Below are 14062 nucleotides of genomic sequence, written 5' to 3'. Positions count from 1 at the left end.
GGAGGTGTCTCCTCTTTTCACACACACCATCCTTGGTCAGACTGTGGTGTGCTGTGCTTCTCCATTCTTGCTGGTTTCAGCCCCACCCAGCCTCCCCTTCCCAGGCTTTTCTTCACAGCACTGCATCTGCACCTTCTCTGCCTGCTTCACGCTGCTGTCATTACCATCCACTGAACTCCTCGCATCATCCTTCCTTTCGATTCAGTCTCCTGACACTCTCTCTTCCTTGCCTTGCTACCTCCCACTCATCCTTGGTGACTTCAAATTCCATGCTGATGACTCACATGACCTCTTAGCTGTACCTCACCTCTTCCTTTGATCAGTAGTTCTGGATCAACTCTCCCAGTCACAAGGGCTGTTCACTTGACTTGGTCTTCACCAAGCAATGCTCTCTCTAGTCTCTCTATTGATGAATTCCCCCTCTCAGACCATCGCCTGGTTTCTTTCCACATTGCCCATCAGCTCCGCAGGCAGCCTCTCTGTGTCTTCCAGCCCAGCAGCACTGATGACTTCTTGTCTGCTCTCAGCCCTCTCTTCCTTTAGTTCCACTGATAGTTGTTGACTCCCTCCAAGCTTCACCTCTTTTGCCCCTCTCCCATCTCCCAATCCACCAATACCTCAGCCCTGGATTATCCTCCACACCTGCTTCCGCTGCTCCTGGTCTCGCACTGCGGAGTGTCTCTGATGGAAATCCAATGACCTGGCTGCCATCCTTAACTCTACATTTGTTCTCTCCTCCTTCACTTCTCTCATCTTACTAGTTCAGTGGTTTTCAACCTTTTTTCATCTGAAGACTCCTACAAATTTTGAATAGAGGCACAGATTCCTTTGGAAATCTTCGGCATAGTCCACGGCCCCTCAAGCGTCTGCGAACGATGGGCTGAAAACCACTGTTCTAATTAAACAGCTCTGCTTCTACAACTTACCTGAGTACCATGCCTGCAACCTCAGCTATCTTTTTGCCATGTCTGACTCACTCACCAAACCCACTTCACCTCTTGCCTCCACTTCTCTCTATGCACATGATTTCTCTAATTTCTTCCAAGAGAAACCTGACAAAATGATTGTCCCCCTATCCTTGACTTACCTTTCCTCTCCCTCAATGGTTTGAGCATTGGCCTGCTAAACCCAGGGTTGTGAGTTCAATCCTTGAGAGGGCCATTTAGGGGTAAAAATCTGTCTGGGGATTGGTCCTGCTTTGAGCAGGGGGTTGGACTAGATGACCTCCTGAGGTCCCTTCCAACCTTGATAGTCTATGATTCTATGACTTTCCTCCCCACCCCTTTCTCAGTCACTGCAAACAGCCCCTCACTCCCTCCCACCAACCTGCCTGTCACACAGGCTCATAGCCAGGGTGTCTTCTTCAGCTCTGACTTCTTTCTAGATCCTCACACCCAGGCTATGTTTAAATCCTGACGTCTCCTTCCGCATAACATCTTTAAGACACAGCCTTTCCTAACCATGCATACAGCTAAAACTCTCATCCAGGCTCTCAATCTCTCACATCTGTATTACCTCAACTTCCTTCTCTCTGGACTTGACAATGCAATCTTGCCCCACTCAGACCCATTCAAAATACTGCCGTGACGATCATCTCCTAGCTTGTCACTTTGACCATGTTATCCTTCTTACTGTTTCCTCCACTGGCTCCCTCTTCTCTATCACCTTATACATAAGCTGTTTGTCTTCTCTTTCAAGCCCCTTCCCAGCGTATCCCCACCCATCACCTTTCATTCACTATCATAGAATCATACAGTATCAGGGTTGGAAGGGACCTCAGGAGGTAAATTCCCAACTTCCAGTCAGCCCACAATACCAGCCTCCATCACCCACTTTTTAAATATCCAAACATATTTGTGCTTTTGCTCGTGCTGCCCCTCACTTGAGAGAAGCTCCTTCTAAACCTCCACAAAGCTACCTCATTATCCATCTTCAAAACCCTCCTTAAAAGTTTCCTTTGCCATAATGCCTTTAACTGGTAGGCTGCTGGTGTACTGAGACTACTGCCTATCATGCTGACCTATATTTTCCCATTGTTTCCTTGTACTCCCCCCATCTGTCTGTATCTATCTGTTGTAGCTTGTTTTATACTTTGATTGTAAGCTCTTTGTGGCAGACACCATATTTTTGCTCTATATTTGTACAATGTCTGGCACAGTAGGGTCCCTGATACATGACCAAGGCTCCTAAGCACTATGGTAATACAAATAAATAATAACATAACAACAAGACTAGTCTCACTCACCAGCTTAGAGCTGCCCACTTTAAAACAGTGTTGCTGAATAGTCCAGGTAGATGCATCAAACACAATTACCCTCCCCTCACTTAAAGCACACCATAACTTTGGACGGGCATCTTCAATTCTATCTCCTGCATCGAGGTGCCCTATTATTGGGGGGGGGAAAAGAGAAACAAACAGTACTCTTAGCTACATTTGGAGACATTATTAAGCAGTATATCTTCCTGGTGGCACATGATATTAGTGCCCCAGAACCTACATTAGGTAGCTACTGAGTTGCAAGCACTTCATATCATGCTGATTATAATCATCCCACTGTACCTCGTGCTCCTCCATGTCTGTTTATTGAGTGCACCTGTTTCGCATCTCAGACTTGTAAGCTCTTCAGAGCATGGACCATCTTTTTGCTGTATATTTGTAACATGCCTAGCATGCTAGAGCCCTGATCCCCAACTGGGGCATCTGGGTGCTACTGCAATATACTTAACAGATAATACACTGGCCGGCTGTTGGGTTTTGGGTAAAATGTAAGGTGTTACGTTTTGACCTACAAACCTCTAAAAGGCCTGGGAGCCACCTACTTGCAAGAATGCTTCTTTCCTTGCATTGCACTGCTACATCTGCAGGCAAAAACAGCTCCAGTTGGAACCTCCTCAGTATAAAACAGAGGGTGCCCTTAACTTTGGAACTTATTCTCTCTTCTGGTTTCAAATAGCCTGAGTTTGCTGACTCTCATGACAAGCTGCAAGGCCCATTAACCAGACTGTGAAGCGCACAGGCCCTACAAAGGCTAGGATTTGTGGAAAAAGTGGAATATAACCTGGGTATGAAATCATCTTTGAGTTGTTTTCTGGATTTCTTTAATCAAGAATGAGAAGGTGGTGCTGATTTAGTCTTTTAGGAGGACTGTATTTTTAAATTTATGGCAACTGCATTTAGAGGTGGGGGGATAGGTAATTTTTTTTATTATATGCTGAGGTGCTTGCACCACCTATTATTAAGGTTGCTTGACCCTTCCTATTACAAGACACTCTTTCAGTTGCTCATAACTTTGTCAAAGTGTTTGGGCTGAAATTTGCCATGCTGGGTGCCTGCCTCAGGCTGAATATGTCTGAAAAATTTCAGCCAAAATGGTACAGCCATTTCCAAGAATGAAGTTAAGGAAAAAAATCTGGTGACCAAGAGCTTTGGGTTGAAAGAACCCTGGGTAACAGCATGACAGTCTGATTAAAAAACTAAAATGACAGTTAACATGGTACACATTAAATGGATTAAAAGCTGGTTAATTGATAGGTTTCAAAACGGGGAATCGTTATTGACTAGGTGTGTCTCTAGTGAAGTCCTGCAGGGATCAGTTCTTAGCCCTACACTATTTAACATTATCATCAATGACCTGGAACAAAACATAAAATCATCACTAATGAAGTTTGCAGATGACAAAACTAGGGGAAGTGAGAAATAAGGAAGAGGACAGGACACTGATAGAGAGTGATCTGGATTGCTTGGTAAACTAAGCGCAAAACAAACAATATGCATTTTAACATGGCCAAATGTAAATATATACATCTAGGCACAAAGAATGTAAGTCATATTTACATGAAGGGAAACTCTAGCCTAAGGAGCAGTCTGAAAAAAAATGTGGGAGAATTAACTGAACATGAGCTCTCAGTGCAATGCTGTGGCCAAAAGGGCTAATGCAATCCTTAGATGCATAAACAGGGGGATCTCAAGTAGGAGCAGAGAGGTTATTTTACCTCTATTTGGGACTGGCATGACTATTGCAAGAATACTGTGTCCATTTCTGATGTTCACAAGTCAAGAAGGATGTTGATAAATTGGAGAAGGTTCAGAGAAGAGCCATGAGAATGGACCAGAGGATTACAAAATGTGCTTTATGACAGACTCAAGCTCAATCTGTTTAGCTTAAAAAAGGTTAAGGGGTGACTTGATTACAGTCTATAAGTGTTTACAAGGGGAAAATTATTTAATACTGGGCTCTTCTATCTAGCAGAGACAGGTATAACATGCTTCAATGACTGGAAGTTGAAGCTAGACTAATAGTACTCTGAAAAATCAGGTTATAGGTGTCTCAAACTGGGCACCCAAAATTAGTGGATACTTTTATCCTTAATATCTGTGTCAATTCACCATCTGTAAAATGGGGATAATAATACTCTTTCATCTCATAGGAATGTTGTGAAAGTAAAATCATTAATATCTGTGAAGCATTCAGATTGTCTAGTGATGAGCACCATAGAAAAGCCCAATGAGGAAATTAATAATTCTGTCTTCAGAGCAGGTTTTAAGTAGTGCAGTAAATAAGGTTATACACTGAACAATATGGATAAAACAAAATATTGAATGGCTCCAATTAAGTAAGCACCATCCACTATCATGTGCATTCAGTCAGGCAGGAATGCTATGGAAAAAGTAGTATGTGATCATGTGATTAAAGACTATATTATTATGCATAGCCACCACAGGGGTAAATTAAGGTTTCACAGGCAACCTTAATTTTGGCATTCCCTAACTTTTTAGTACTTGATCTTCCAACCTTAATATTCTTTTAACATGTTTTTTGTGTGCAATATTTTATATAGATACACAAAACACACCATAACAGCAGCAACATCAGGCTACTTCCTCCACAAGTTATAGCAGCAGGTGATTTTAAGCTTTGCATCTAATTTAAAGTGGATGAATTTCAAGCATTAACTATATCACGTACCTGGTGTATAGAGCAAGACGTCTACTGCTTGTGGAAAAGTCTCGCCAACTGAGGGATTAATCTTATGCTTTAGTGTTTCTGATGTAGTTTTTGGGACCATCATGGGCACTGAAACAAAGATATTGTACAATTTACAAAACTGTAAAAATTTAAGCCTCAAATTATATAAAACTCATGAATTTTAGAATAAACCTGTATCATTTATTCAGATTATAAGATTAAAGTGTTAAACACTTTTAATCTGAATTTAGAACAATACCTTGTGAGAAAATACTCTATAAAATGACTTGAAAGAATGCATCTGGGCCAACAACTTGCACAGTATATCAAACTTCAGCTTCTTAGACACAACCCTTTGCAACACAGGGTTCAGAAAAAGTTGAAGCAGACTTAATTATAATGGCAAGTGCACCCCTGAAGCCTATATAACTGACCTTCATTTTTCATCTTGTCGAAGTAAGATAGTTTGGAAGCAGCATAAATGGTTTTGGAGGAATGCAGTGCACCAACTACAGCATCCATCAGGAGGACATTGGTCAGGGCTTGTTGAATATATTGAGGATCCTAAAAATGAAAAATCTGATTTTAGCTCATCTAGTAATCGTTTTTCTTACACAGTCCCATCTTCTATACTCACAACAGGGATCTCTCAATATATTATTAGAAGTACCCCTATGCCTATAGCAGCATCAGGTGTCTAAGCCAGATCAGTTCCAGCAAACTACTGCCCAGCGTCAACCATTCTGTTCCTGAGCAAGCTCATAGAGAAGCTACTCAAAAGGCCAAATTCAAACTCATTTAATTGCAGCTGTTCTATACCTGGCTCAATCTGGATTCAGGCAAGGACATGGATCTAAAAAACCGTTTTAGTGGCACTGATGGATGGTCAGCTGCTATCAGTGGATAGACGAGACATCCACTCTCATCCTTTGGGCGCTCCCCTGCAGCTTTCAACTGTTGACCGTAAGATTCTGCTATCTCACCTGAGAGAGGTGGCAGGGGTCCAAGATAATGTGCTAAAATGGTTTGAGAATCCTTCCTGGAGGGATGCACCCAAGAGTAGTGACAGAAGAGTGCGACTCCACCACTAGCCACCTCATTTGTGGAGTCCCACAAGGATCAATTCTCTCTCTAGTCCTATTCAACATCTCCATGCAGCCACTAGGCGAACTGGTCAGCTGACATGGACTCAAGCGGCAACAATATTCAGATGACACAGCTCCATTAATCCTTCACCACATATGACCATACCACTACCATCATGATAGGCCAGTGCTTGGGCAAGATCAGCTCGTGGATCAAGAACAGTTGGTTGAAGCTGTACCCAAGCAAGACAGAGGTGATGCTGGTGGACAGAAGAAAGCATTTTGAAGAGTTGGCAGCCATCATACAGTCTCATTTGGTTGAAGGTACATACCTGCAATTGGTCTGTTTACACCATAATTTAGGAGTACTCTTGGATTCTTCACTGAGTCCAAGCTCTCACATACCAGCATCTGAAAGTAACATTTTCTACCATCTCCATTTGGTTAAGAGAGACCATCCTGGCGAACAATGACCATGCTTCAGCTTTTCACAGCTTAGTCACCTCCTCAGCTGGAGAGCCACAAGCAAAGCAATATACCTGGTCTTGAAGTCTTCAGAGCTTAGAAAACTAACTGGTGCAGAACGCTGCAACACATCTCTTCAGCAACACTGACTACCACAAGCTCATCACACCTATCCTCTGCTCCCTGCACTGGTATCCCACAGAATAACTTCAAGGCACTCAGTGCTTCAGTGACCTGGGCCAGGATAGCTAAAAGAGTGACTATAGCTCCAAGACAGAATCTGTGGTCAACAACTTCGTTCCTCTGGCACAATGTAATGTTCTACAAAAGTGTCTGAACAAGCAGAGCTTTCTCAGGGGCTGGCCCAAGATTGTGGAGTGAACTCCCACAAACCTTCTCTAACAAACATACAGGGGTGTGCACGCATGCGTGCGCATGCATACAGGATAGATGTTTATGTGGCGTTAGGCACTGGATAGTGCTCATATACTACAGTAATGAGAGCGGAGCAGGAACCTATACGAACTTGAATATACCCATCCCAGAAGAACAATTCAAGAGCTGCACAGACACTGATTTCCACTGTTAAATTTAGATAAAAACAACTTTGAAATCTAACCCAACCTTACCAGATACACCATTTTCCACTTTTCTGGTGCCATCACCCACTTAATGGAATACTAAGTTGTACTCTAATGTAGATTGTGCCATGTGTAACATACTTTACCTGAGCCGGTAATAGCTAGAGCCAGCAGTGCATTAAAGGATCTTATGAAAAGACATTTCCTGCATCTCTCTCTTTTTTCAATAAAGGAAAATCTGCAGCCAGTCCACGTCTAATACAAGAGCCTGACCTGCTAGTAGCAGCCCTTCAACCTACCATGTACAAGAGGGACATGACACTCCATCACATATTTTTAGGCAGGAATTGGACGAGTGTCCAAGACTTCTAAGAAAGGAAAATCAGTAGGTATGGTAAAATAACATTTCCCATTCTCAGCCCCCAGCGTGCTAAATGGTGCACAGGACTGTGCCTTTGTCAGCAGTAAAATAAAGCAAGTAAATAGAGAAAATACTTGGGGAAAAAAGTATTTATGAATTTTGGCATGTCAGTATGTGTGGCTCACGTACTACAGTATACAAGATCCTTCTGCTGAAGGCAGCATCAGCTCTAGCCACAAGGTCCAGCCTGCAGTGCTATGGTGAATGTATAAAGTTTAGACCAGGTGACCACTTTGCATATGTCTTCTTAATAGACAAGTTTTTTTCTGCCCAAAATATGGACATCTTTCTAGAAGAGTGCAGTATGAACTTACATTGGAAAGCTTTTTAGCTAGCTTTACAGCTACTGTGGAACTGACATTTATTTAAATTCTGAATAAAACCCCTAAACAGATATTCAGAAATAAAGACACAGGACTGCTCTTGAGTTGCCTAGTTTCTTTGGGACTACAAAGAATATTAAATGTGCCATGTAATCATTCCTGTCCTGTAGCTTCTCTATTTCTCCAACATAGGTAAGTGATCTATTTGTTCCTGGATTACCGTCAACATCTTTGGATTGGATGAGTATTCTGTTTATATAAACCTTCTCCGTGGGATCTCTGTGGTGCAGGAATCCGTGTTAGCCCATCTACTCACAGGATTCAGGACCACATGTCCAGGCGTGGTAAAAATCCTCTCACCATGTGACCTTTCATAATAATGTGCCAAGCAAAATGAGGAAAATTTTCTAGTAAGGCCTCCATTTCACACTGACTTTTTTATTTTAAATAAAAAAAAAAAAAAAAAAAAAGAGGTGTGGGGGAGAAAGGTCAAACAAAAAACCGAAAGGCTGACATGTGACAAAAACTTACTTTGCACATTTATTTTGACAACCAGATTTTAAATTATTTCTTCTTAAATTAAATTATAGTATTTCAGTAAGTACTATAGTAATAAACAGAATCATGTTTTAGTAAATCTTCATTTTATTTTTTTTTGCCATACGAGTCCTCCCTGTGCTCTTTTATTCATTCTTTGCGGAAAAGCGGAAAATTCATTTCCAGGTTTTTATGTGAACTCCAAAGTACACGAGGAACAGAAACATTTATAAATAGTGATTACAAATAGCTCAACAAGCAAAGTAATATTTATACCTTGTGATCATCTGCCATTTTCTTCCCAGCCCACATCTCTTTCACCATCAAGTGCCAAAGATCACACTCCGTCTTAAGGTTAGCTTCAAAGACTTCCTTTTTGGACACGGACTTAATCCTCAGAGTGGGTATTCTCAGAAGAAGGAAAGCTACAGTAGTACTTTTAACATCCTGTAAATGCAGAGAAACAAAGAAGCCAGTAAGGAAGAATCACAGACAAGGTGCAGTATTCATTAAGCATGACAACTTCTAACATTCCTAGCCAAAACTAATTCTCTTGGGTTGACATACACAAACACCCGGACAGGGTCTCTAATCAGCTTTTAGTTCTCATAAACGTTTGAAGGACCATTTATGTTTAGGTATATTGCTAAACAGGGGGTGAGCTAAGACTACTTCTGATTGTACAAAATGTGCTCATTTTACTGTTAACCACATCCATTTTCACTTCTTAGCCCCAATTTGTTTTTTCAGACACGTGTGTCTTTTCATAAATCCAGACTACAAGCTCTTTGGACAACTGCCTTTTTTCTATAGGTCTGTACAGCACCTACCCTATTGGGTACTGATCCACTAGCGGGGCCAACAGGCACTGAGAAATACCTCAAACTTTGGTTGTAGCCATGGATAGAATTAGTGATTTTTTAAAGATACATTCCCTACCATCATAGTTCTTTCTCTTGTATAACATTCATGAAATGTCTCAGCTTGAGAGAGAGGCTGTGCTACCTGGATGGAGTCTTGCATATTCTTGCTCACAATCATGTAACAAATGGCAACAACTAATTACTTCATGCTCACCTCTATATTCCTGAAAGTTGTGATCTCAACATAGCCAGGCCTTCCTTCAGTCAAAAGGAACAAGCGCTTCTGGGTCATTGCTATTTTTCCTACTCCATAATTAGTTTTAACTGAGCAGGATAACTTGTAGACACATTCATTTGTATCTAAATGCTCTAGTACAGTGTGCGGCAAATTAACCTCTTGAGCCTCTGCTTCTGTTTCCTTCCAGTAGTTGTAGAAATCTTTGAATGTTTCAGGGTCAATTTGTTTCTGGTGTCCTTAAAAGTTTTTTAAAAAGTTATTTATTATATGAAGCCATTATATGAATTTAAAATATATTTTGAGGATACTAAGGGTTAGATTGTGCCCAAGCCCTGAGCAACGGTTGGTGTATAAGCTGCCAAGGGTAACCCCAGGAGACATTTCAAAGTGAGAATTCCTCCCCTGCTTTCTCTTTGTCCTTGGGGGGTGGGGGACGGGGGAAGTACTTTGCTGCTAGTTTATACCATGGGCCTCTGTCCATCCATTTGGTTCTCTCCCCACCCGCCCCAGGGAGGAAGTAAATAGCTGCACAGCCTCTCTTATTTCCACAAGCTCAAGCAGCCCACATAAAGGAATTCTTACTCCTCTGCTAAATCTGATACTCTTCATTAGTATTTTCTAGCTCTTTATTCTCTTGAACATTATTAAATCATATATTTCCTGTATAGTGGATAAGAATAGAATTGATAATAATAATCATTAATCTGCAGACCAAAAGCTTATAAAACACACACATCCCAAAAATCACTTTAAACTGTAGCTTCATAAAACTGGCTGCTTTTGAACTCCAAGTATTCCAACTAAAACAGATAATTATATGCTACTGATTGTTTTAAATGTAGAAATTCTTGCTATTTTGGTCAATGTTTAACACACAGTGACCAGATTATGTGATAAATGTGACAATTATGTTCTAGTTATTACACACAGCAAATTGCAAATAGTTTGGTCTTTATTACCCTGGAGAACCAGAACACAAAATTCATGTTTCAGATTTAGGAGGTAAAGAAATTATCCTGGACACATCATCCTGAACTTTTCTTTAACAATCCACGGTACTTATGCAGGCTCTAATGTTAGCTTCATGAAAAATTTTGCCCTTGATATTAAAATTCCAGACCTTTCTTGAACAGATTGCTTGTCTGCGATACTCTTTAGTGGTTTTAACATACAGACATATCTGCTGGGGATTAGGATAGGACTATATTTTAATCTGTAATCTAAATCAAGATAGAGCTATCATATCACTGGACAACTAAATGCTAATACAAAAAAAGACTCTGAAATCTTCACCCACTAACTATGGTGAACAGGTTTGAAGACACCACCACAGACACCATTTAGCACCTGGTGTAGAACTAGTCAAACGTACTGCACTAAATAAGATCTTCTCCAATTATCCCAATTAAAAATTGCCAACAAGGTGGAGTTTCATTTTCTGTGGAACTTAAATTTCACAACCAAAATGAGGAGCATGTAAACACAAAGGCCCCAATTCAGCAAGATACCTAAGCACATGCTTAACTTTAAGCACATGAATAGCACCATTTATTACTTTGGTGAGTTTGGGTCTACATGCATAACTGAGTAACATAATGGAAATGATAGACTGTGGTAACAATGCTTATGTGTTTACAAAAAATTACAAAAACATTTTACTGTGAATTTCAAAGTTCTGTGCTACATAGACACATACACAGATTCAATACACACACAGAGACACTTACTGCACTGAGAAACATTTGAAAATATTTTCCTGAAGGCCAAAGGGAAAAAAAACAGACTTTAGACAGCAACTTACATCATTTATCAATAGAAGTATAAAAATATTTACTTAACAAAAATAGATGTTAATTAACACAACATATTTTCTGCTTACCTACTGTTAAGGCATCAAATAGCCGGTGTATTGTGTCTATATCTTTGACAATCCCAGATTCTTGGATTCGCTTCACAAAATCGTCCAACTGCATGTGTGTTTTTGGTAATTTAAAATTTTTCACATGGTCATCTATTTTTGTAACTTCTCGTTGTTTTTCCATCACTTGACTAATCAACCTCTTCAACTCGGGTTTGCGCTCTGCTAGGGAACGTTCAGAAGGAGGCATAGTTTCCACCATCTTTCTCACAAGATCAGTAGGGAAAATTCTTATGTCTGTTTTATATAGATTTTGAAAGTCTGAAAGCGCATCCAGTAGTTTTCCTTGCATCAAACCAATAAGTCCGCGAAGGTAGAAATATCTTGCCAGCAACGCTGAATTATCATGTTGTAAAATATTTATAGCTCTGGTGAGATGATTGATAAAATCTGTATAGTAGGTGTGAACACACTGACTCATCAGAGGAAAGTGAATTTCTGGGATCTTGAATGTACTAATTGATTTAGATGACAATTTTACAGCTAAAAAAGAAAAAGTAAAATTCTCGATATAAAAGTGAAGAATGAAAGCCTACAAGTATCTTCAAATAAGGAATTTTTTAAGAAATTAAAAACTTATCCTGCATAACCTAAAATGTGACCTGCGCTCCCAGTAATGCAATATTATGCCTGTGAGAGAAATAAAATTGTTCGCCACACACTCCTTGATGTCAGCACAGACCCTGATTCAGTAGTCCATCCCTATTCAGCAAGACACTTAAGCATATGCTTTACTTCTGGTACATGTTTAAACCCCACTGACTTTGCTGAACAGAAGCATCTGCTTAAATGTATTTCTGAACTGAGCCCTAGGTGGGAAAGGATAAATGGGCACAGTAACTGGTCCAGGAAGTAGCCCCACAATGACAACACTAGAGTAGGTGTTCAGTCCCATGTGGTGGTTGCAGGACAGCACAATTCTGAGCACAGAACAGCCAAAGGTTCAGGATGATGCAAGTCACTACGTCATGCACAGTTTGGTTACCATCTCCTGACTTCCGCTGTGTTTACATGGTCAGTGTGATGCTGTATAGAAAGGAAGGTGACCATCTACACTAATATGGTCCTGTTGCAAAATTGTGATAAATCTTGTATTAAGTACAAGACCTTGTGTGTGGGGTTATGAAATTTTTGTGTGTTTGCATCTTAAACATGTTGTGGGTCTGAGAAACGCTCACATGTTAGCTCTTTAGAAATAACACAGGAATTGTAAACTAAGGTGTCTGCATGTTGTCCCTGAAGATAGCTCACATGGCACTTTGGCAAAAGGTGCAAGCTAGAATCTGCAATTCAGATGGATGGATGGATGACAGAGAACAAATGCCATGAAGCTGCCTGACATGTAACACAACCAGGATTTTTCCAGCAAAAAGGGATCAAATATAAAAGGATTGGCTACGGTGTTGTTTTTGGTGTGTGACTAAGTATTGATTGACCTGGGTAAGTGACTTGCCTCAGAAGACTGGAAGAACCTGATGTGCAGTGAATTTGGTTTAAATAACCTTTCATCATAAAGTACAGTTTGTAAGAGTGGTACTACAGGCTGGAGTGTCTACGGTGAGCGTCTACTGTGAGTGTCTATGGCTCTATGGTAAAATTAGTATAGCGCTCCAGGAATCCACATTCGTTGCTGGTTTGGTGAAATCTAATTGTAGAATATAACACCAGTTTGGGTCTGCCTGCCCTGTTTTCTGACAGTCTGACCGGAGATTGGCATCAGGAGAGTGAGAACCCAAGTACCTGGTCCATGATATCACAAGATACTGTACTTGTTAGATACATTTTTCCTTACCATGCTCTGTCTCTGATCTTCGGAGTGATGAAGTCCTAGCAGGACTATCATGAGGTTTAATATCTTGTAGATTAGGCATACTTATTACCAAACGTTTACTAATCATATATTGAGGGTTAAATCTTTTAGAAGCCATTTTCTCCACAGTCAGTCTTCTTGGGCTATCAAGCATTGAATTTAATCTGAAGAAAACAATTTTTAATTACATTTTACAAATTATACTATGCAGCAGCATAAATGAAGATAAATTGTAATTTATTATTACAGTAACACCTACCAACTCACAGCACTCTCACTATCGCCAATTTACTGCAAAGGACGTGACAAAAATTTAATAAAGATGGCTCATCAATTACCTAGAAAGACAAGGTTACTCACCTTGTGTAGTAACTGAGGTTCTTCGAGATGGTTGTCCCTCTGGGTGCTCCATTTTAGTTGTCTTGGCACCCTGTGTTTGTAATTGGAGATTTGTAGTAGCAGTGCCCAGTTGGGCCACGCACGCACCATAGCAGTCTTGCACCGCTCCGAGCGGTTACATAGCAGTCCACAGCAGTGTCCCCCAGTTCCTTCTCTACCCCACAGAATCGGCCAGAAACTTCACAGTAGAGGGAAGGAGAAAGACGGGAGTGGAGCACCCACGTGGACAACCATTTCGAAGAACCTCAGTTACTATGCAAGGTGAGTAACACTTCTTCAAGGAGTGCTTCCTACTGGTGCTTCACTTTAGATGACTATTGAGCAGTGCCCCCCAGCGGAGGGTAGGGGCTTTGGAGTTGGTTTATTGATGGTGGATAACACCATAAGTCCAAACTGAGCATCTGCTGCTGATTGTTGTTCTAACACATAGTGTTTAGTGAAAGTATGGGCTGACA

The 14062-nt window shown here is 40.7% G+C and overlaps 1 protein-coding gene across 2 annotated transcripts in view; it reads right to left on the bottom strand.

The window, feature by feature from the left end:
* LOC116819768 (DENN domain-containing protein 3-like) overlaps positions 1 to 14062 on the bottom strand; it is a 56418-nt gene that overhangs the window by 7284 nt on the left and 35072 nt on the right. For both annotated transcript variants that reach the window (XM_032771754.2, XM_032771755.2), the window contains 7 exons: positions 13191 to 13372; positions 11360 to 11881; positions 9457 to 9716; positions 8656 to 8826; positions 5402 to 5531; positions 4968 to 5075; positions 2246 to 2385 (listed from right to left, as the gene is read on the bottom strand). In XM_032771754.2, the coding sequence (XP_032627645.1) occupies positions 2246 to 2385; positions 4968 to 5075; positions 5402 to 5531; positions 8656 to 8826; positions 9457 to 9716; positions 11360 to 11881; positions 13191 to 13372 (1513 nt within the window). The remainder of the gene's footprint in view (positions 1 to 2245; positions 2386 to 4967; positions 5076 to 5401; positions 5532 to 8655; positions 8827 to 9456; positions 9717 to 11359; positions 11882 to 13190; positions 13373 to 14062) is intronic.

Source organism: Chelonoidis abingdonii, chromosome 2 (genome assembly GCF_003597395.2).
Source record: "Chelonoidis abingdonii isolate Lonesome George chromosome 2, CheloAbing_2.0, whole genome shotgun sequence".
In the NCBI taxonomy this organism is placed as follows: Eukaryota; Metazoa; Chordata; order Testudines; family Testudinidae; genus Chelonoidis; species Chelonoidis abingdonii.
This window is presented reverse-complemented; position numbering and strand designations above follow the sequence as displayed.